Here is a 21,106-nt window from a genome sequence, read left to right on the forward strand (position 1 = left end):
AGATCTTTCTGTACATTATCACACATAATAAAATGCCGCTTTTCTCTTTCTGTTTGATTCATGGAACAAAAAACCACTCAGTGTCACCATGGGGATTGGCACAAGCGGTTCTTGTGCCAATCCCCATGTTTTTTTTCCCCAACATTTTTCAAGTCAGTGCTTAGCTTGTCGACGAGAAGTGAAATGCTTTTGTCAGAAGAAATATGATAGTGTCATCAGCATACAAAATGGAATTAGTAAAGGACAGACAATTAGGAAGATCATTCATATAAATTAAAAACAGGAGCGGTCCTAAAATGGATCCTTGAGGGACACCAATATTAGTAGATAATTCCTTAGAATAAACATTAGAAACGGACACAAGTTGAACGCGGTTATGCAGGTAGCTTTTAGTAACGCCAAAGCAGGACCACATACACTGATCGCTTCAAGTTTAGTAAAGAGAATAATGTGATTTAAACTGTCAAATGCTTTTGTTAGATCGATGAATACTGATCCTGCAAATAAACCTTTGTCAATGAATTTTTTTAGTTGATCAGTTAGATGAACGAGTGCTAGATCAGTAGAGAAATGATTGCAAAAGCCAAACTGACAAGGGGACAGAATATTGAATTTATCAAGGTAATTAGTTAGGCATACTCCAATCAACTTCTCAAGAACTTTACCAAAAAAGGGCAGAATGCAAATGGGTCGGTAATTATTAATCAATGTCCTATCACCTTTTTTATGAACTGGGATAATTTTACCGCATTTAAGCTCTTTAGGGAATATGCCCGTTTTGAATATCAAATTCGCAATGAAACACAATATATCAGAAATTAGGGGCGAAATGAGTTTGATATCAGCAGGCAGGACTTCATCAATTCTTGCACCGGTGGATTTGAGGTGTTTTATGACATTATGTATTTCTTCAGGAGTAGTGGGAAAGAGAAAAAAACAAATGAGGGAGGCGTCTAAGTGGTGTGATTTGTGTGGGACAGGGTGCGTCAGCGCTAAAAAAGTAGGAACAGAAAGCGTCAGCTATGTCGATAGGCAAGTTAAATTCAATGTTGTCGATTACGATTCTGAATACTTGGTAGCAAGAATTCCTGTTTAGAAAGCAGTTTACAATGTCCCATTTTTGTTTAGCATTATTACCTGCTTGCGATATTTTTTCTTTTAGAAAAGAACGTTTTGCAGCTTTTAAGTGCTTGTTTACAGCGTTACGCAATTTTTTGTAGCGGGTAATTAACTTAGTATTACACGGCTGACTTTTAGTTTTTTTGTAGAGGTTGTCGCGTTTACGTAAAGCAGCTAATAGCCTTTGAGACATCCACGGATTATGAGAAAATGCTAATATTTTTTTACATTTCATTTTGGAAGTAAATTTTTGGATATGCAATAAAATTTTTTAAAAATTTAGAAAATCCTTTTTGGGGATCATTACAAGATGTAACCTCGGTTCAACCTAAGTCCTCTATGGCAGTTGTGAAACTCTCTTTATCCAGGACATATTCCGAATGAGGAAGAGTGCAAGGACGTAATTGTTGATTGAAGCGTAGGAGCAAAGGATAATGATCACTAATGTCACTGTCGAGAACTTTCACCTGCAGATATTAGCGAGTTGGAGAAAGCATGATCTATCAGGGTCCCAGCACCGCTGGGAACTTGCCGTGTAGGAACATCATTTAAGGACTCAAATCCATAGCTTTGCAGTAGACTAGTGTAACTAATAACAGGTGAAGTGTAATTGAGTAAGTTAATGTTGATGTCACCCATTAAAATGGCAGTTTTATTCTCAAGGGAAATGATGTGTAGGACATTTTCAAGATTAGAAAAAAAATCTTCGACTGAGGATGAGGGAGATCGGTAAATGCAGCCAAATATGAGATATCTCTGATCGAGAGCAATTAGTGATTTCAATCTAAACTGATTCGCAATTAGTTACAGGCAAGTGCAAATCATGTCTCTCCTATAAGAAAGATCAGGAGATATAAAAATGGCCGCACCACCATGACTGCTAGTCGTTCTGTTACAGTATTCTGAGTTATAATTTGGGAAGCAATAGAGATTTCTGTCAGCAACTGATAACCATGTTTCCGTTATGGCAATAAGTGAAAAAGAGTTACTATATGAAGAAAGGAGATCATGGATTTCATTGAAGTGTTTACACAGGCTCCTAGCATTGAAATGAATGATAGAATTATATCCACTTATAAATGAGTTAACATAATCTGGTTCTATAAGAGCATCCATGTTGATGCGAGAAAAAATGATGCAATGATCACATTGTGAGGGCTTAGTCTATTTTTGTCAAATCGACGTCATTGCGAATGCGCAGGACTCTGCTATTAGTAGTCTTTCTAGCTTTAATTTGACAGTTGTCTATCCAGAGAAATATCCAGTTCTTTTACTTTTTTTAGTGTTAAGGCTTTGGAAAAGAGGACCTTGTTGCTTGGAGTCAAATGATCATTGATAAAGACAGGGGCGTTAGTACCACCAGTGATACCAAGATCACTAGCACAGAGCTTCACCTTACATGCTTTAGTGATGTAGTCAGATTTCTTAGTCCGAGAGCAGAAGCCCGCAATAGTGCTTATTTTATCTTTAGCAAGGTGTTGGCACACAATGCATAATGTCGAGATCAGCAGGCAATATGGGACAGCCAGCCTTCTCCCCTATCATTTTCATGATTGCACTGCAGTCTTCCCCCCGGGAGCAGGGAACGCCCTTGATCTCCACATTGCTCATGCGCTAGTATTGCTCCAGTTCCTCAACCTTGCGGCTGAGGGAGTCATTCTGGGTTTTTAGTTGTTTATTCTCATTTACCAATGTGACATTTTGGTTACGTAGGTCCTCGACAAGTTCGTTCAAGTGCTCTGCACTCAATTGTAAGGATATGACTTCTATTTTTAGTTCAGCAACATCTATGCACGATTCTTGCAGCCTGAGTAAGAACCTGCCGAAGACCTTTTCAGATGTGTCTTTAGCCAAGCTGTTAATTTTAGCCTGAAGGTCTTCAATCTTTTTTGAGAGTTCAGCATTAGTTGGCATGACAAATACTCTTGATAAAAAACAAAACAATTGCAGACACAGAAAAAATAAAATGCAAATCAGAACGCAATTTTTGGCAGCAGCTGCAGTTGAAAAAAAAAAGAAGCTATACAGAAAAGAGCTTGAAAGAATACCTGCAAGAACAGGGAACTCAGCTTAATTTGTAGCTCGTGCAATGCCACTGCTGCCAGTGAAGAGCCGGTGCTGGTGCTGGCAAATTTATAGGGCTTGCTTTCAGGGCAGTGACCTCCAGCGGTGAAATCGTCGAATGCTAGCAGCAGGCCACAAAGTGACCGCGCAGTTGCAGCTTCACCACGTGTGGATGATCCAGCACCTTCCAAGGGCAATGCGACGATGAAGCACGTCGAAGATAACCGCCAACGAAGCAGCCGGGACGGGCAAAGAAACGGGTGGTCAGGATAACTGCAAGAACAGGGAACTCTGCTTAATTTGTAGCTCGTGCAATGCCACTGCTGCCAATGAAGAGCCGGTGCTGGTGCTGGCAAATTTATAGGGCTTGCTCACAGGGCAGTGACCTCCAGCGGCGAAATGGTCGAATGCTAGCAGCAGGCCACAAAGTGACCGCGCAGTTGCAGCTTCACTACGTGTGGATGATCCAGCACCTTCCAAGGGCAATGCGACGATGAAGCACGACGAAGATAACCGCTGACGAAGCAGCCGGGACGGGCAAAGAAACGGGTGGTCAGGATAACTGCAAGAACAGGGAACTCTGCTTAATTTGTAGCTCGTGCAATGCCACTGCTGCCAGTCCAAATTTGCGTTAAGCAAAAACAGGTCAATGCCCTATCACTTAAAATTTTTTTTTGTCGTGCTAGTAGTGTTTTTCTGAAATAGAACTTCTGATTCCATGTACACTTTAAATGTGCTCATAAACATAAAAATAAAAAACCAGACAAAAATAACGACTGGACACACATGTTTGATCACTCGTGGAATCACCCACAGGTCATGTTATGGGTCGCCATAGATTGCCTTACGGCAATCTATGGCGACCCATAACACAATGAACATGTTAATTTGCACACAAAGCATAGTACAGAAATAATGCGTTCCTTTTAGAACCACACTAACGTAGCTACTGTGGTCTGGCATCAGACAAGTAACCTCTAAGCAAGAGAGTCTTGGCTCAGTTAGGATCTGTTCAGATTCCTGTTATTTTGCATGAAAATGACCTGCAGACACACAGAGGAGTGTGTTTTTGAAAGATTTGAATCTTGCATACCTGGAATGGTGCAACTCTCATCTGCAGAGCTTCAAAGCTTGCCTTCCATCTGCAAACAGAAGCAGTAATACTCAATGGCTGCAAATATAACACAATTTCCATAATACTACATAAAAACACGTTATCAGTAGTAGCTTTACATAACAAATATTCAACACAGCTATTCCACATAAATATTTGTAGTATATCACAAAGATTCATAATGCAGAAATTGAGCATCTTAGCACTTGCTGATATGCACAGGTCCTGTAGTTTGTGTCTGCTACGTTTCCCCTCAATCTCAGCCATGATTTTACCTTCTCCCACTTTTTTGTTCAAGCCTCAGGTATAACTAAATATAGACTGAACACGAATTAATCAACAGAAGCAAGATCCCAGTAATATTACCATAAATTTTCATTATTATCGATTTGCAGGGTTGAGTAAGAGGATGAACCGACTGACCTCTCAGCATCTGCTGCCATTGAGTTGAGCTGCTCAGTTAGGTTGCTTATTTGCCTGAAAAAAAGAAAGAGATGCAAGTGATGGTTCTTACACACTTTGCCCTTGAAACGTGCAAGAAAAGCAAGTGGGTTCCACGCTTTCAATGCAAAAATTTACTGCAAAGAGTGGAGATCAAAAAACAAAAAGTAAAAGATTGTGTGTGAGGATGTGCTAACACATTGACAAAAATGCCATGCACACTGACACACGCACACATACACAAAGGAGCATGAGTAGCTTAGACATTCAGCTGACTAGACGATGGTAAGTAGCATGACCTTCACTTTTGCAGCACATAACACGCAAATACCTTGCGTGAATATCCCAATTTGAAGAAAGAATATTCTCTAAAGACAGCCACGATGATAGCCTAGACACCATCATCTCGTGAAATTCTTGGGCCACTTGCATCCTGAGCAGCACAAAAAACATATCTCTCATTAGCTACTCAAGACTTGCGTGGTACATGTCAAGTGCGAACAGCCTTTGTATATGAAAGAATTTTTTTTTTAATTTACAGGTGACTAGACATGTTTTATGCACCAATGCAACAGCTGGTCTACCAGTGCTGCTTCTAGTGAAGTGCCTTTAAAAAAATTTTCATGGTATGGGAACTCTTTGCCATGCAGTGACAATTGTCCAGACAAGCTTTTCTGTAGTGTGCCTACACCTGAATGCAAGCACAATGACTGTAAACAAATATGAAGACTAAATTTAGCTTTTAACACCAATTGCCAGCATTAATTATTTCAAAGGACTATGAGGGAACACATTGTACATAAAAAGAAGTTTTTATGTAACATTGTATGTAAAGTTTTGAACAGCACACATTATTGATGTATATGTACGTGGCTCAAACTATACAAGAAACACCTTTGCAATAGATTTTCAGCGTTAGCTTTCACATTTTGCTACCTTTCAGGCGTCAGCACACTTATCTGCCACACGTGGAAGACGAGGGCACCCAATGTGTTCCATGTAATTGGGGGCATTCGACTAATCTAATATCTGAATTTTGCCTCTGTGCCATTGGTCTGCGCTGAACTGCATTAATTGCCTTCAACAAAGTGGGCAGAACAAACCTATGAGCTCCTTGTGGGAATCGCGTTTTCTCGAATGATCACTGGAATGCAGGCAGTCTTTCTAGTTTCCATCGGTTGGAAAACAGAACGTTTTGACTAGTATTTAAGAGCTCAGCAGTACATTATGTTGCCCCTGAGAAAGATTTCGTTACTGCGAGTACAAGGAGGATTGTACAAGCATAGGGAATAGGCGCAGGAACTGTTTTTCGAGATGGAGGGTCTGCGTGGTGTGCAGCGCTGCAGTATTCACAAAATGTGATCGCCACGGTCTACTGTACGAATTAGCAAGCTTGTTTGGAGGGTGTTAAAAAAAAAAGGTCTGAGCCTGTTTACAGGCCCTTAAATTAGTTTCATTCTCATATGCCTCAGCAATAACCCACTCTTCCCTCTCCTGTGTTATTTGGCTGCTTAAAGTCGTGCACTTTAGATGTGACAAACAACTTGAACAACTCGAATGCAGCCAGAACCAGTTCTCAACTGCTATAATGTTGCCACTTTGCTAAATATGCAGCTTTAGTGGTCTACAAACTTCAGGGGAGCAGATTTTCTGAAAGTCTACAAATGCAAATTAAGTGAGCTAATTAGTAATTTAAGTGAGAATAAATTAAGTGAGCTAAATAACGGAACTAATAAACAAACTGAGGGATGCTGTTCTCAGTCACCTTGAGACTATAAGAGCACTAGCAAGAAAATAAGCATAAGAGCAGGAACTTTTTTCAATAGTAGACGTGCGTTTTAATATTTATTTTATTGGTTGGGTGAACTGAATGAAATTTAATAGACTTATTCAGTTTTTTTTTAGGTAGACAATTTATTATATGCATTAGAATAAAGTATACACAATTTCTAAAATATCTATATAGCATATTTCTTACAGAGCATTTTAGAAATTTCCCTTAGTCTAGCACAACAAAGTATGTGGCAAGATTGCCAAAGAGCTGGTCTAGTTGGTAATGCTAACTTCATGGTTTTCAACAAACTTTGAATGCAAAATAAGCACATGCAAACACGAGTGAAAAAGCTTTTGCTGCATACTATTTACAGCTGTTGAGAATTAGAATCTGGTGAACAACATAAGAAAATAGCATGAACTGGAAGACCACCTATCTGGATATCTTGCCACATACTTCGTTTGTGTTTTACAAAGCAAAGCTGTCAAAAAGCTCCCTAGAAAATATGCAAAATTCATTTTAGAAATTGCATATCTTTTGTCTGCATATCTGCTTAGAGATTTGAACTCTGCCGAAAAAGTAACAAGCAGATTAAATTTCCATTCACCCAAGTGCTAAAAAAGCATTTTTTTAAGACCCACATCTCTTGTTAAGTACTCGTCTATATTTTGTGAACACTTATGGTGGCAAGGGTGGTTGAGGGAGGCAAGTTACATACATGATAGTCTATTGCATTTTAACGTATACCCACCTACAAAGGACTCGTGTGAATGCGATATCTTGCTCACTGTACAAACCTAATTCAATCTAAGTACTTTTGTAGATTCTAACGAGCATTGGACATTTCCCCTGCCATGTTAGTTACATTCCTTCATTCTTGCTGTTTCCATGCTGTTAAACATTAGCAAAATCAAATATTCTAATTTATTTGATAACACGGGCCATGCAAATTTGACAAGAACATCTGAAGACGCAAGCTTGACCACTAATAAAGCAACATTTGAATGTACCAATGCAGATGTCCAAAGCAATGCATGCATAATTTCACCACATTTTGGAGTAGAATGTCAGTGATTTGTGTACTGAATGCATTTTTTGCCTGTGTATTGGGAACTTAGGGCAAGCACGCACAATTGGTAAGTTGTCAGTAAAAAATAACATAGTGGTATATGATCAATGACAATCACAGACCAGAAGGGGACAGCACAATAAAGAAACACTGACACTTCTAGCAACTCTCAAATGCATGCAACAGCACAGCAATGTGTTTACATTTTCATCAATTATCTACCTTAACTAGAATAAAAATGAGCGATGAGGAGGATCAGTCACCACATTAGCACACCTATACATGAGAGTGAGACCTCGACGGTCTATTTGTACTCTAAACCTGATTCAGTTATTACATCTAAGACCATCTAAATCACAGCATCATAAATATTAACAAAATTTACCGAGGACGAGTTCTATACATATGAAACTTTTTTTTTCTATCAAAGTTATTTTTTTTACATGCATTACAAGTGCAAAAGCTGTTCCTAAGGACATCCATCAAGGCATGCTAGGCAAATGCGCCAATCCACAAGCAAAGATTAGGGTTGCCACATGCTCGCTTTTAGACTAACCCAGCCATTTTTTTTTTTGACAGTGGCTTGGTTGCCAGTCCGCACCTAAGACAAACCACCATTGGCTGTTTTCTTTTATCATAATATCACAATCATATATATATATTTTGCATTTTACAATGCAAATCCAACAACTGCAACTATCAATTGTTGTCAATCCCCAGGACTTGCCCTATTTGTCAACTAGATTATATCGACTGCCATAAAAACCTCAAGCAAGATCCCTTTGAGTACGCTGATCATCGGAATAGAGCAAAAATCAGCAGCAGTGGTTACACGTTTCCTTTGCTCACTTTACAAACATGAAATCGTTGAAATAGTTAAAATTAGCTGAATGCATGTACTAGAAAGACTGGAGACAATGATTAGAGTACGAGGGCAGACTCAAGGCCTGAAACAACGCCACAGCCGAAAGGTGCACTTTATGAGTAAGAACGTCTACAAAGAAATCTTTTGGCATAAACGTTCTCACATTCCCGGGTATTTTTATAAGAACCAGCAGACTAGATGATCAGCTCAGTGTTTTGTCCATTTCATCTAAGAAATCAATGTTACAGTAAATGGCATTGCATGTGAAAGATATAACATGACATTTTTTTTTTTTCACCCCAACATAACATTCGAGCACTTGCTGAAATGTGAGGAAGATTTGTTCTGGATGCTAAATTTTTTAAAATCTGAAGCACAAGTGCAAGCAAATTATTTTTCTCTGCTAGGTACAGCCTAATTACAGCCTAGAAAATTACAAGCATTACGAAATGTAACTCACTCATTCTTAACTTGTGTTAGTTCTTCCGACAGCTGCTTCAGTTGGTCACGCAGCTCCCTCTTCTGCCTGTCAAGTTCACTGCATACACATTTGTACCTGTCCGCACGAAGCACAGCATCTTCAAGCTGCCGAGCATAGTTAGTCAGCACTTCACGTTGGCGAAGGTTTTCACAAGACAAGAAGTCTGCCTTTTCTTTCAAGATACCAAGATTGTGGGTGGCATCTGAAAGCTTTACTTCTACTTCTTCCCTAACTTCATGGCATGACTGAATGATTTCTTCAAGTTGTTCTTTTTCTTTCAGCAGCTTTGCAATATCATTTCTTGCTGCTCTGTTTGCATCCTCCAGTGTGATAATTTCCCTGCTGAATTTCACGTTGCTACTCTGAAGGCTGTCAACTTCAACAAGTGCTGAAGCAAGTTTCTCTTCCAGGCTTGTTTTGAGTGTTAGCACATCGCCATAGCTATCCAGTTGCTCTAGCATGTCCTGCTTCAGCTGCTCATGAAAAGAAATTTCATCATGCAGATGGGCCACTGAAGACTTAAGCTCAGCTACTTCACAGAAAGCTTCGTCAAGTTTCGATTGCAGGGCTTCATTCATTTCCGAAACTTGGTTCAATTTGGTCATCAGCACTGTTTTCTCCTCCTGATGTTGCATGGATTCATAGTGAAGCTTGTCAAAGTTGGCTGTAAGGGTTTCCAGTCTATTTTCTATTGTTGCTTTCTCCAAATGAAGCTCTACCACCTTTTTTTCAATCTCTTCTTTTTCCAATTTCACATGAGAGAGAGTACTACTAAGTGCACTAAGCTCTTGTTTACAGTCATCTACGGACTGTGCCTCCCTTTTCAAAATATCGTTTTCAAGGACAAGTTGTTCAACTTGTGTCAGCATGTCAGTGTTTTCCTGCTTATGGCGTAAGAGCTCACGATGTAGCTCAGAAACCTCTGTCTCAAGGTTCTCTGTTCTTACTTCCAGAGAGAACTTCTGTTCATAAGTTTGTGCCATCTTCTCCTCCAACTCTTGCTGATATGCCTTCATCTGCTCAACTGTTGCAAGGAGCTCTTGCTTTGAATCAATCAGAGACTGTGCTTCGTTCTTCAGCAGGTTATTTTCAAGAACAAACTGATCGACTTGAGACTGTAGATCAGTAGTCTCCTCTTTCTTGCATACAAGCTCGTCCTGTAGTTTAGCTTGTGTGGCCTCCATGTTTTCAATACTTGCTACCATAGAAGACTTCTTTGCGCAAGCTTCTGCTAGCTCCTTTTCCAGTTCTTGTTTCTCAGCTTTCATGCGGTCCACGATTGCAGTGAGCTCTTTTTTGTCATCAATCAATGAGTGTGCTTCATTTTTCAGCACATCATATTCAACGACCAATTTCTCCATTTCCGCCTGCTTCATTGCACATTCTTCTTTATAATGTAGCACTTGAAGATGAAGTTCACTAAACTTTGCTTCAGTATCTTCTATTTTTTCTTGAAGAGAGGACTTTTCTAAGCGAATTTCTACAACATTCTTCTCTAATTCTTCTTTTTCTGTCATTATCTGTGCCAGCCTGTCAATTTCTTGCTGACAACAGCTTGCATTTTCTTGTCCATGAGCATCCAAGAAATCAGTTTGTGAAGATGTGCTTGTCAAGATGGAGCCTGCAATAAAGTTAGAAGTTGTGGAATTTCAATACACATTTTCAGTATTTTGAATATAAATGACCACATAGCAATATTGAAATAAGGTAAAACACAGAAAAAAAAACATTAAAGATGCTGACAGCACAGTTATACAACAAGAGCAAGATAAATGCTGGGAGTAGGACATGCCTGCATAACATCCCATGCAGAGTTTCTGCTACACCTACATATCTTCACAAGCTAGCCAAAATGGACATTAAGGGCAAATATTAAGTCACTGTTGATTGCTGAAATAGTGGTCCAGAAACCTCATAGTGCTATTTTTGTGCCAAGGAAAAACTTATTTTTGAGATAAAACAATGTTTTAGTGGTCCACATGACGTTAGCACACTTCAAATCTCTCGCCTGAAAGCGGTCCGTCTCACGTCACTGTTGCCGTGCACAACGTTGCCTGGCTTTACTGTGCCACCGCAAACACTAGTAACAGCAGAGCGAAAGTAGCAGGAGCCACAGCAGCAGCAACGGCCGTTGAACAATTTTCTGCTTGCCTGGTTCAACTGAGCCCCGCTAGATGGCCCCACCTATCCAGCCTAACCAGGCGAAAACAGCATTTTTGAACTACTCGCGCAATTCCCCGTAGTAATGCCAGGCGATTCTTTTTTCTTTAAGTCAAGCAGCAACGGACAAGCAGCATTTTATTAAGTCTCACTATGCACGAAAGGGCTGTTAATATTGCAGTTTTAGACATGATACATTGAACTTTCACTCTTACAAATTATTTGTCTTCAGTGTCCTTTTAAAGGGGTTTATACCACAAATGAGCAAAAGCATTGATACCCTGGCAAACATCTTTGAAAATAAAATTCTATGCTTCATATTATTCGTGCAACACTTTGTGCAACACTGGAAAAGTCTATAACAGATGAGCACAAAAAATGGCTCGCATTTGCTATTATTACAGAAGAGAACAATAATTCGATCATTGGCAACCACTGACTTACAATCTCAAGCACGTTGCATTATTAGTGACACCTAGCTGTCTGATCATGCAGACAAATCTGTAGAAACACTACTCCTATACTGTAGCATAATTAGATAATATATCTGAGGCCACTTGCATTGGTCATTTATGAGACATAAGACACAGAAAACGACAGTATACAACATAAGAGAAGTGAAGTTACATATATAAAAGCCTCCTCTTATTTGGTGACGTTACCTCTTGCACCAAATTTTTGGTTTCGAAGTCTTAAGTAGAAGCACAGCTATTCTACTGAACAATCATAAGTGCTAGAAAGTTCACACTGCTACAAATAGACGTCTGCTATCGATGGTTTGAATTGCAACTTTCCAGACATTCCGTGCCATTCACAGACACACTGCGCCACGCACAGTGAATGAGAAGTATATTGATAAGACGGATGCTTGGGCTAGTTGGCGATTTGGCATCAACACATTTGCACAGCGCAAGAAAACAAGCAGTTATGACATAACTACTTTATTAATGAAAACACTGGAAATATATACACATGATAGCCAGCAGCACAACACAGTACGACTGTGCAACCTATTGCATCACAGTCACACACTAGATATATCATTCAGTTTTCTTGTACTGTGCAAATACGTTGAAGTATAGTTTTTTTTGTGCAGTTTGTATTCTTGCCACATGGCCTTGATTTTTTAACACGTTCTGAGGTTGCACGATCGTCTAAGTGGAAAGCAATAATGGCCGCCGCTGCCGCTGTATGCAGTGCTTGAACACGTGTGAAATGATTGCAGATGTTGGCATTTCGATGTTTGCGAATGATCTTGAAAATTCAACGAGTAACATGAAGTCTTAGGATGCTGCCTTTTCGTCTACGACCATGCCAACCAGCCCGGGAACTCTGTCATCTTTGCTTTCTGCTCGAGGCTGTCTCATTTCACATTTCAGCACCAGCCTGCCAAGATGTACACTTAGAGAAACTAAAAAATGCATGTGAGACTAGAAATCCAAGCAGAAAAATACAGGACTGCAAAACATGCAACGTTATGCTATGCTTTTTTCCGAGAAACTGCTTTACTGCATAAAACGTGCCATTGCAGTGCTTACAGTAAGATTTTTGTTGAGAATGTCCTGTTCAATCAGAAAGTGAATTTTTCAGACGGCTGCATGTTTTGTATATCTAGTAATTTTTGCTATATGATATTTCTTTCTCAGAAGCACTTTACAAACTGTTAACACTGTCCTGCATTCTCTATTCTGTCAATTTATAATGCTCCCATAACATTCATTGCGTTGATGAAACTTGTATGGGCAAAAAGTTTATTCATTCTGCTTTTTGTTAATGTATCACACCAATTGCAGAAGTAAAATAAAATTCTATTCTTTCGGCAACTGATCAGTCATAGCATTTGAGCAATTTATTAACAATGTAAAAGCAGCTTACTCTCAGTGTATGAGCACAATACAGGTTTCACACTGGTTTTCAGCTCTGAGAAACCCATAGATAACAACCCTCTTACAAAGCATTAATAATTGTGAAAATCTTCACAAAAAGGTCAAGCTTCAGCCTTTCAATGTAACGTTAAAGTCGCGATACGCAACTTATTCTAATCCACTCGGCCGACTCTTGAAAGAAGCCAAGTGCGCCTACTTTCAGAATGCAATAATTCAACACAAAAATGACACTCGTAAAACATAAGATACAATCAGGTCATTTTTTCATGTCTTCACCCAGCCACAATCCTAATAGGCTGAATACAGGAACAATGATGGTAACGGAAGCCACTGACATTGCAAATGAGTTCAATGCTTTCTTCTGTCTTGCACCTGATCATTCCCTCGACAGTATACCACAGTCAACACTCAATCAGATCACTTATTTATTTTACCTATATCCCACCCACATCACCGAAAGAAGTATCCGATGCAGTCACTAGTTTACAGACTACTGGAGCCGGTCCTGACGATTTACAGTATGAAGAAACGAACCCAAGTAAGGCATTGTGACTTTTCGAATTGCACGGCAAACTTTTTCAGCAATGACAGAAATGGCGGCATCAGTATCGATAAGGGCAAGTACAGGTACACCTTCCAGGTTGGCATTAATTGCATTTGGCGGCGAACGAAGAGGGCTTGTGCTTTGTGACGACGACGCAGTTCTTGCCTCGGGAACTGCGTCATTTAGTTTTCCGCGTCGATTGTAAGGGGGCGTCGGTGTATCAAGGAGAGCGAGTGATGACGTGAAGGAGATCGGCGATGAGAAGGTGGTCGGTGGCTTGGTCGAGGAGGGTGCAATTCCGGGTCTGGAGTGTAGCAAAACGTGTGGCCGTACTCATATGAACGTGGGTCTTCTTGTGAATGGAGTGGGCGACGGCGGCATAGACGTGCGACGTGTCCGGGTAGACCACACAAAAAGCAGATCGGTCGGTTGTCGGCAGTGCGCCATAGATTAGGAACTCGGTGGACTGGAGGTCGTGGCGGCTGGGCGGCATAAACAGGACCAGGCATGGAGGTGGCGCTCGGAACGTCTGTGGTCGAGGTCGTGCTGCTGCTTCTGCATACGTCAATGGTGCATTGACTGGTGGCACACGCTGTGGAGGAAGGACCTCAGACACTTCGTCTTGTATAATAGTCCGTAATGTAGGGCCAAGCGGCACACTGTGCTCCGGTAGGCCACAGATGAGCGACAGTTGGTGGGCAACTTCTTCGCGCACAAAATCTTTTATCTGCGAGACTGCACAGCCTGTGCAGCCTGTGGCGGCGTGTACCGCCAGACTTGTAATTCAAGGAATTCCCTACACAGTGCAGTTCGTAGTACTCCCGCACTGTTCTCACGACATCTTTTTAGGCTGGGATTTTCTCTTCCATCACCAAGCCATCATTGATTGCGCCTGTGCCGAAATAGTCTTTTGTCCTCTTGGTGACGCTCTACCTGCGGACGATCGCCCTTCCTACGCGAAGTTGGTCATTAGTGACGACACTCAAATCCCTCCGCGCGCTACTGTCTTCGCACCTGTGTCGTGTTCCACCGCTGTCGACGCTACCGCAATCTTCACGCCTTCTGTTGCTTTTGTTCATCGCCACCTATCGGCGCTCCCAACCGCTCTCGTTACTCTTCGAGGTGGTGCAACGGACGTGCCTGTGGGGAATCGGTTCCCATTCACAATTACGCTGCTTCGGAGCGAATGTTTCGTCTCAATCGAATCATTCGAAACCATCACTACACTTGATGTTCCTGATGAATCATCAGAAGTCAGCACCCTTTCCTGTAGTTCCGTGAATGGCCCTTCCACTGCCGACATTTTCAACCATGAAATCGACAAAGGTCTAAACCCACAACAGAGGTGTGAGTTTTTGAGCCTTCTTGACCATCTTTTCGGCCATCTTTTGAAAGTCACAGCCCTACCTTATGTCGAACATATACTGTATGCCCCCATATCGACACAGGTAATCACCCACCACTATGGCAGCGACCGTACCGTGTTTCATCAACTGAACGCCGTGTCATCAATGAACAAGTAGGTGACATGCTAAAGTGCGGTGTCGTTCAACTATCAAACAGTCCTTGGGCGTCGCTGGCTGTTTTAGTTAAAAAGAAGGGCGGCACGATACGTTTTTGCATAGATTATCGTCGTCTAAACAAAATAACACGAAAGGATGTTTATTCTTTGCCTCAGATCGATGATGCCCTCGACTCTTTACAAGGCGCAGAGTTTTTTTCCTCCCTTGATCTGCGCTCTGGTTATTGGCAAGTGCCCATGAATCCGGATGATAGGCCAAAAACTGCCTTTGTTACACCAGACGGCTTATACGAATTCGACGTGATGCCATTTGGCCTATGCAATGCGCCGGCAACATTTGAGCGCATGATGGGCCCTATCCTACGAGGCCTCAAATGAAACACGTGTTTGTGCTACTTAGATGATGTGGTGGTATTCTCGCCTGATTTTCCGACGCACCTTCGTCGCTTGCAACAGGTTCTATGCTGCCTTTTTGCAGCTGGCCTCCAACTAAACTTGAAGAAGTGTCACTTTGGAGCACGCAAACTGACCATTTTCGGACACGTCGTGTCGAAGGATGGCATTCTCCCTGACCCCGCTAAGCTACGGGCTGTTTGCGATTTCCCGAGGCCCGTGTCTCTCAAGGAGCTGCGTAGTTTCATTGGGCTTTGCTCATACTTCCACCGCTTCGTCCTGGATTTCGCCTCGATCATGGCACCTCTGACAGACCTACTTCAGGGAGACCGCAATCTATCTGCGTGGTCTCCAACCTGCGACAGTGCCTCTGCGAAGCTCTGTGAACTGCTTACAAGACCACCCATACTGCGACGTTTCGATTCAAGCGCTTCAACGGAAATCCACACGAATGCTAGCGGTGTCGGTCTTGGCGCTGTACTCACCCAACGAAAGCCTGGTTACCTAGAATATGTTGTTGCGTACGCGAGCCGCACTCTTACAAGAACAGAATCAAATTATTCGGTAACCGAGAAAGAATGCCTAGCGATCATCTAGGCCATTACAAAATTTTGGCCTTATCTGTACGGCCACCCTTTCAATGTTGTCTATCGTGCCAAGCGTCCGGAGGGATCCTCCCTCAAGGATCTCTCCGGACGCTTGGCACGATGGGCTTTACGGCTCCAAGAGTGCGACATCCGTGTCATTTATCGCTCAGGCCAAAAGCATGCCGATGCCGATGCTCTTTCGCGTTCACCTGTTTCTACTGATATTGACAATGTCTTCACCAAAGACAACTTACTTCCACTATCAGGACCCATCGACATGGCTGCGGAGCAGCGCAAAAATTCGTTGATTGAGTCTCTGATGGATTACCTATCTGAAACATCGCTCACCCCCCATCTCGAGCGCTACACCGACAATCCTCTCAACTTCGCCATCCGTGATGGAATACTTTATCACCGCAACTACCACCTTGACGGCCACAAATGGCTACTCGTCATACCCAGGCATCTCCGTGCCAGCATATGTGCTGCTTTCCATGCCGATCCGCAGTGTGCACACGCCGGTTTGTTTGAAACCTACGCCAGGCTACGTTTTCGGTTTTATTGGCACGGCATGTACACATTCGTTCAAAAGTACATTCGATCTTACACAGAGTGCCAATGCCGCAAGCACGATCCTAGCCGTCCTACTGTACCAATGCAGCCATTACCGTGCCCACTCCGACCATTCGACCGGGTTGGAATAGACCTTTAGGTCTTCTGCCAAATACATCAGCTGGGAATCGCTGGATTATTGTAGCGATTGACCATCTCACGAGATATGCAGAAACGGCCGCTCTACCAGCCGCGACGACACGTGATGTTGCTTCTTTCCTGCTGCAACGTTTTGGTCTGCGTCACGGCGCTCCATGTTAACTTTTGAGCGACCAAGGCCGTGTCTTTCTTGCGGATGTTATTCAAGAACTTCTTGCTGAATGCCATGTGATTCACCGCTGTACTACCGCAGATCACCCACAAACAAACGGCTTGATTGAACGTTTCAACCGCAATCTTGGCGACATGCTTTCTATGTATGTCGCCTCCGACCACACCAACTGGGATCTTATCCTTCCCTACGTTACGTACGCTTACAATACGGCACCTCAAGCGACGACAGGATTTTCTCCCTTCTTTTTACTCTATGGTCGAGAGCCATCATCTTCAATCGACACCATTCTCCCCTACCGACCCAACTCATATGAAGGCACACCAGTTTCTGAAGCCGCTCAATACGTGGAAGAATGCCGGCAATTAGCTCGCACCCTTACAACACAAGAACAAGGGCTACAGAAATTTCGTCACGACGATGAACGGTCTTACTACCAGTTTTCGCCCAACTCTCTTGTTTGGCTGTGGGTGCCTCCCACTGTTAATCCTGGCACCTCTACAAAGTTCGTCAGCAGGTACCATGGGCCTTATCGCGTCATAGAGCAAACTTCCGCTGTCAACTACCTCATCGAACCCCTTAAGCCCACTCCGGACCTGCGTCGCCGAGGCCGCGAAATCGTACACAAGGATCGTCTCAAACCGTATCACGAACTACTTGTCCTCACGACACCTTAGAACACCAAGTACTGGACTCCGTCTTCAGCGAGGGGAAAATATGTAATGATGAATGTAGTGGGTCATGCATAGCTCGGTAAACACATCGTCAGTGCTAAGCACGAGCACTTGGCCCGAACGTTGTCGCTGTTTTTACTGACTAGGTTTACGCTCCTACCTGGTCTCAAATAACAATTCTGACTGTCTCAGTTCTTTATTATAGTTGTATAAGTGGTCACACTAACACTCCCACATGTCACGCGCACATGCCAAAGGAGACTAGCATGTGCCGTCTCGTCTCGCCGCTTGTGAAAGACTCACTCGCTAACTGGCTGTGGGAAGCGCGATTCTTCGACCTGGACTTGAGAAGCCACTTGGCAACCCTCGACCAGGCCTGGCGAGCCGCGGAAGCCAGTGGGGCCCTGGAATAGGGGCTCCTCCCATCTGAACCCGTACCAACCATTGTTGATATTTTCTAGCTGAATGGCACAACCCACTACGGGGGATCAGCCACGGCATGTGCGACAGTAGAATTTGCGAAAAAACAAAACAAAACAAAGCAAATGAAAGTAAAAGAAAAGAGAGGTCGGTAGAAGGATATGCGAAAAAGATAATTTATAGGAAAGCCAAAAATCTGTGATAGTGTAAATAGCATTCCAATAAAAAGCACCCAAGTTAACAATTCAAATACGTAAATATATACAGGGTAAATAAATGAATGATATTTTAAATGTACTGGGAATATTAACAAGACATTCTCTGTTTCTTTTATGCAAATCAGTACATCATATATGCCCATGTTATAGTGCTGCCATACCCAGGGAGAGTAATGCTGATGTGGAAAGCGCAAGGCCACTTTTTTGAGAAAGTGGTTTTAGGAATCTTTACCTGATGTTTTGCTATCTGTGATGTTCAATGAAGAAATGCTCAATCGTTTCTGCTTCATTACAATAGTTACACTGGGGTAAGAAACGAATCCAGGCCTCTGCAAGTAAAAATTTAGTGATGGCATTCTGCATTGCACTTTAGTTAACATAACATTTATTTGCCTTGTGCAGCACCATGAGCTATTGCATGGAAACCCAAGGTGCTAAAAATTTTGGTCGCTTAAGACAAGATTCAATATGTTCCTCTTGCATACAAAAGTTTCTGAATGCACAATAAATAATGCACCTTAGTCCAGAGAAAGGCAGAGAGCACTTCCTTTCTGGTTGAGCAGCAATTGACGGCAGGCCTCACAAGCAGAGTGATGTTATTGCACGCGCCCTCCGTGCAGTGGAGACCAGCAGCTTGTTTAATCTATGCTTCAGCAGTGTTTCTCCCTAACACTCACAAGCTTTTACTTGCAGGTACAGCATATGATGCACGTACAGAAGTTATCGATTTAGACTTACTACGAACATGGCAGAGACGATGAAAACACGTATAGAGCGTCCACATAATTGTTATCGCAATAAAAAATTATATACAAAAACCATTGAAGCAGACTGGCCTTTTTTTCAGGAGAGTTGCATCATCTTCGCTGTAAAGTGTTTGTCCCTTGGAAGAATCAAATCATCTGGCGCCTTTTACATTGGTTTCGTTCTCACCTTCACTACAATTATTACAGGCAATATCTCCCCTCAGCACTTAATTCTTCATAAAGCACATGTACCCAGCCATTCATTTCTTAAACCTGATCGTGTGAGCGTCAACCACCCAGTTGATAAGCGGAATTTGACAGAGCACAGTGGGGAAAAAGAACAAGAATATGTGCATGCCTGCGATGAACAGTCCTGTGCAACTGTCTTATGTCAGGCTGTTCCGGGAACCAGACACCAGGACATCCGGAACAGGTGCCGACAGACTGTGTGGTCGATGCTCAGACATTCAGGTTAAAAAAATGGGAAGGTGTACAATGTGAGCGCTAAGAGCTGAGCCTATTAGAATTTAGAGCTTGTCAGCCACACTCTTACTTCCGCTAGCACAATCGGAGACACACAAAATCAAGTGAAATCCATTCATCAAGCACGACAATGATGAGAGATGAGGAAGAACGCATGGGTGAATGCACGGCAAAGCAGGGTAGGTGACAATTCACAGCTGACATTTCTCCCATATAGACCAATCCAGAGTATATACTTTCTAACTACGCCATGTGAATCGCTATTTTGATGTCACGAGCTGCAGCGAAAAAAAAACAAACCAAGAGATAATGTACACACGGACACAAGAAATTAATGAAGATACTGCAAAGAAAAAAAGAGAAAGAAAAAAGGATGACTTTAATTTTAGGGCTGGTGCCATGCCGCTAATTTCCCACGGGGTGGGACTATAGCTTTGTTCTACCGAGCACTAGGCCGGAAGCCCGCTTGTACCTATTTAACCAGTACAGGTACCTGACGGCAGGAATTATCTGCCTCCCACAGCAGCGGAGGATGCTCAACTGTTTCACAAAGGCTGTGGTGGGTTAAGTTGCGCCCAGGGGCCTTCGCAGAACCTTATGAGACTACCTTTCGAAATGAGTACCCAGAAACAACCGAGCGCCAGGTCGGTGTATTCCTCTACCCATTGGCAAAAACCAGTGGGTTCCCAGTCGGCACTGTGAATTGAACCCGGCAACTCCCGCATTGGAAGCGGAAGCTCTAACCATGTAGCCACCGCTGCGGTATCTGAAACTGATACAAAAAAATGGTACAGCACCGAAAAAGAATGCAGGAAAAACCTCTGCATTGCACTAGTGGTGGCAAACCTGGAGGAAATGCGGAGCTGGGTAGTCTCCTTTGTTCCTCTTCAGTTTTCCCTTTCTTTCCTGCTCTCTTTCTCTGTTTCCATTTCCTTTTGCCTTTCTCTATTTCTATTGATTTATTCCTCTCTATTTCTTTTTATTTCATTTTTCCCCTATTTTTTCTTTCTCTATTTTTTGCTTGCTTACTCTTTCATTTTGTTTTTATATGCAATTTTGCCTGTGTTATTATGCTAATCGACAACAGCATACAATAGAATGCGACAGCCCGAGCTCAACTGTTCCGTGCTTAATATATCATCAAGGTGCTCAAAGAACAAGCGGAAGAACACTCCTCTGGCATGAGTGCGTGCTCAGTATGCTACTGATGGCTATGCCATACATGGTTTTGCCGGCATTGTGGCAATCTACCACAGCATACGACAGCTTGGATCCCCAGGGTGCGCCGCACTAAAACACTTATCTGCGCATTTCCAGGCAAGAGGTGATAACTATCAGTCAGTTGTGCATCACAGTCTAAGTGACAGATAACTGGTCACTCTCTTGACTTCACTCTTGTATCTGTGTTTTCATGTCCAGTCTTTTTAACATGAATACTATACTCAGCGACAAATTTTTTTGGCACTGAAGGGAAAGCTTAGGAGGAAAAGCTTCTGCGCATGTAGCACTATGCGAAATAGTCAGTTTTGACACGCAGTCTCGTAACGCTGTGGAAAGTGACGATGGCGCACCATAAGCATTTAATGGAGATGCAGACGCCGCATAGCGTTTGAGGTGCACGTAAAAAGGCAAGACTACCTCATGCGTTCAAAAACGCCAACTT

The 21,106-nt window shown here is 42.4% G+C and overlaps 1 protein-coding gene across 2 annotated transcripts in view; it reads right to left on the bottom strand.

The window, feature by feature from the left end:
* The window catches only part of LOC119177134 (uncharacterized), a 75,709-nt gene that overhangs the window by 20,055 nt on the left and 34,548 nt on the right, over nucleotides 1–21,106 (bottom strand). The window contains exons 6-9 of one of the 2 annotated variants that reach the window (XM_037428523.2): nucleotides 8,907–10,548; nucleotides 5,070–5,171; nucleotides 4,721–4,774; nucleotides 4,277–4,325 (exon numbers count right to left, since the gene is read on the bottom strand). In XM_037428523.2, the coding sequence (XP_037284420.2) occupies nucleotides 4,277–4,325; nucleotides 4,721–4,774; nucleotides 5,070–5,171; nucleotides 8,907–10,548 (1,847 nt within the window). The remainder of the gene's footprint in view (nucleotides 1–4,276; nucleotides 4,326–4,720; nucleotides 4,775–5,069; nucleotides 5,172–8,906; nucleotides 10,549–21,106) is intronic. The other variant, XM_037428524.2, reaches the window with a different exon arrangement.

This window comes from Rhipicephalus microplus, chromosome X, assembly GCF_043290135.1.
Source record: "Rhipicephalus microplus isolate Deutch F79 chromosome X, USDA_Rmic, whole genome shotgun sequence".
Taxonomy (NCBI): domain Eukaryota; kingdom Metazoa; phylum Arthropoda; class Arachnida; order Ixodida; family Ixodidae; genus Rhipicephalus; species Rhipicephalus microplus.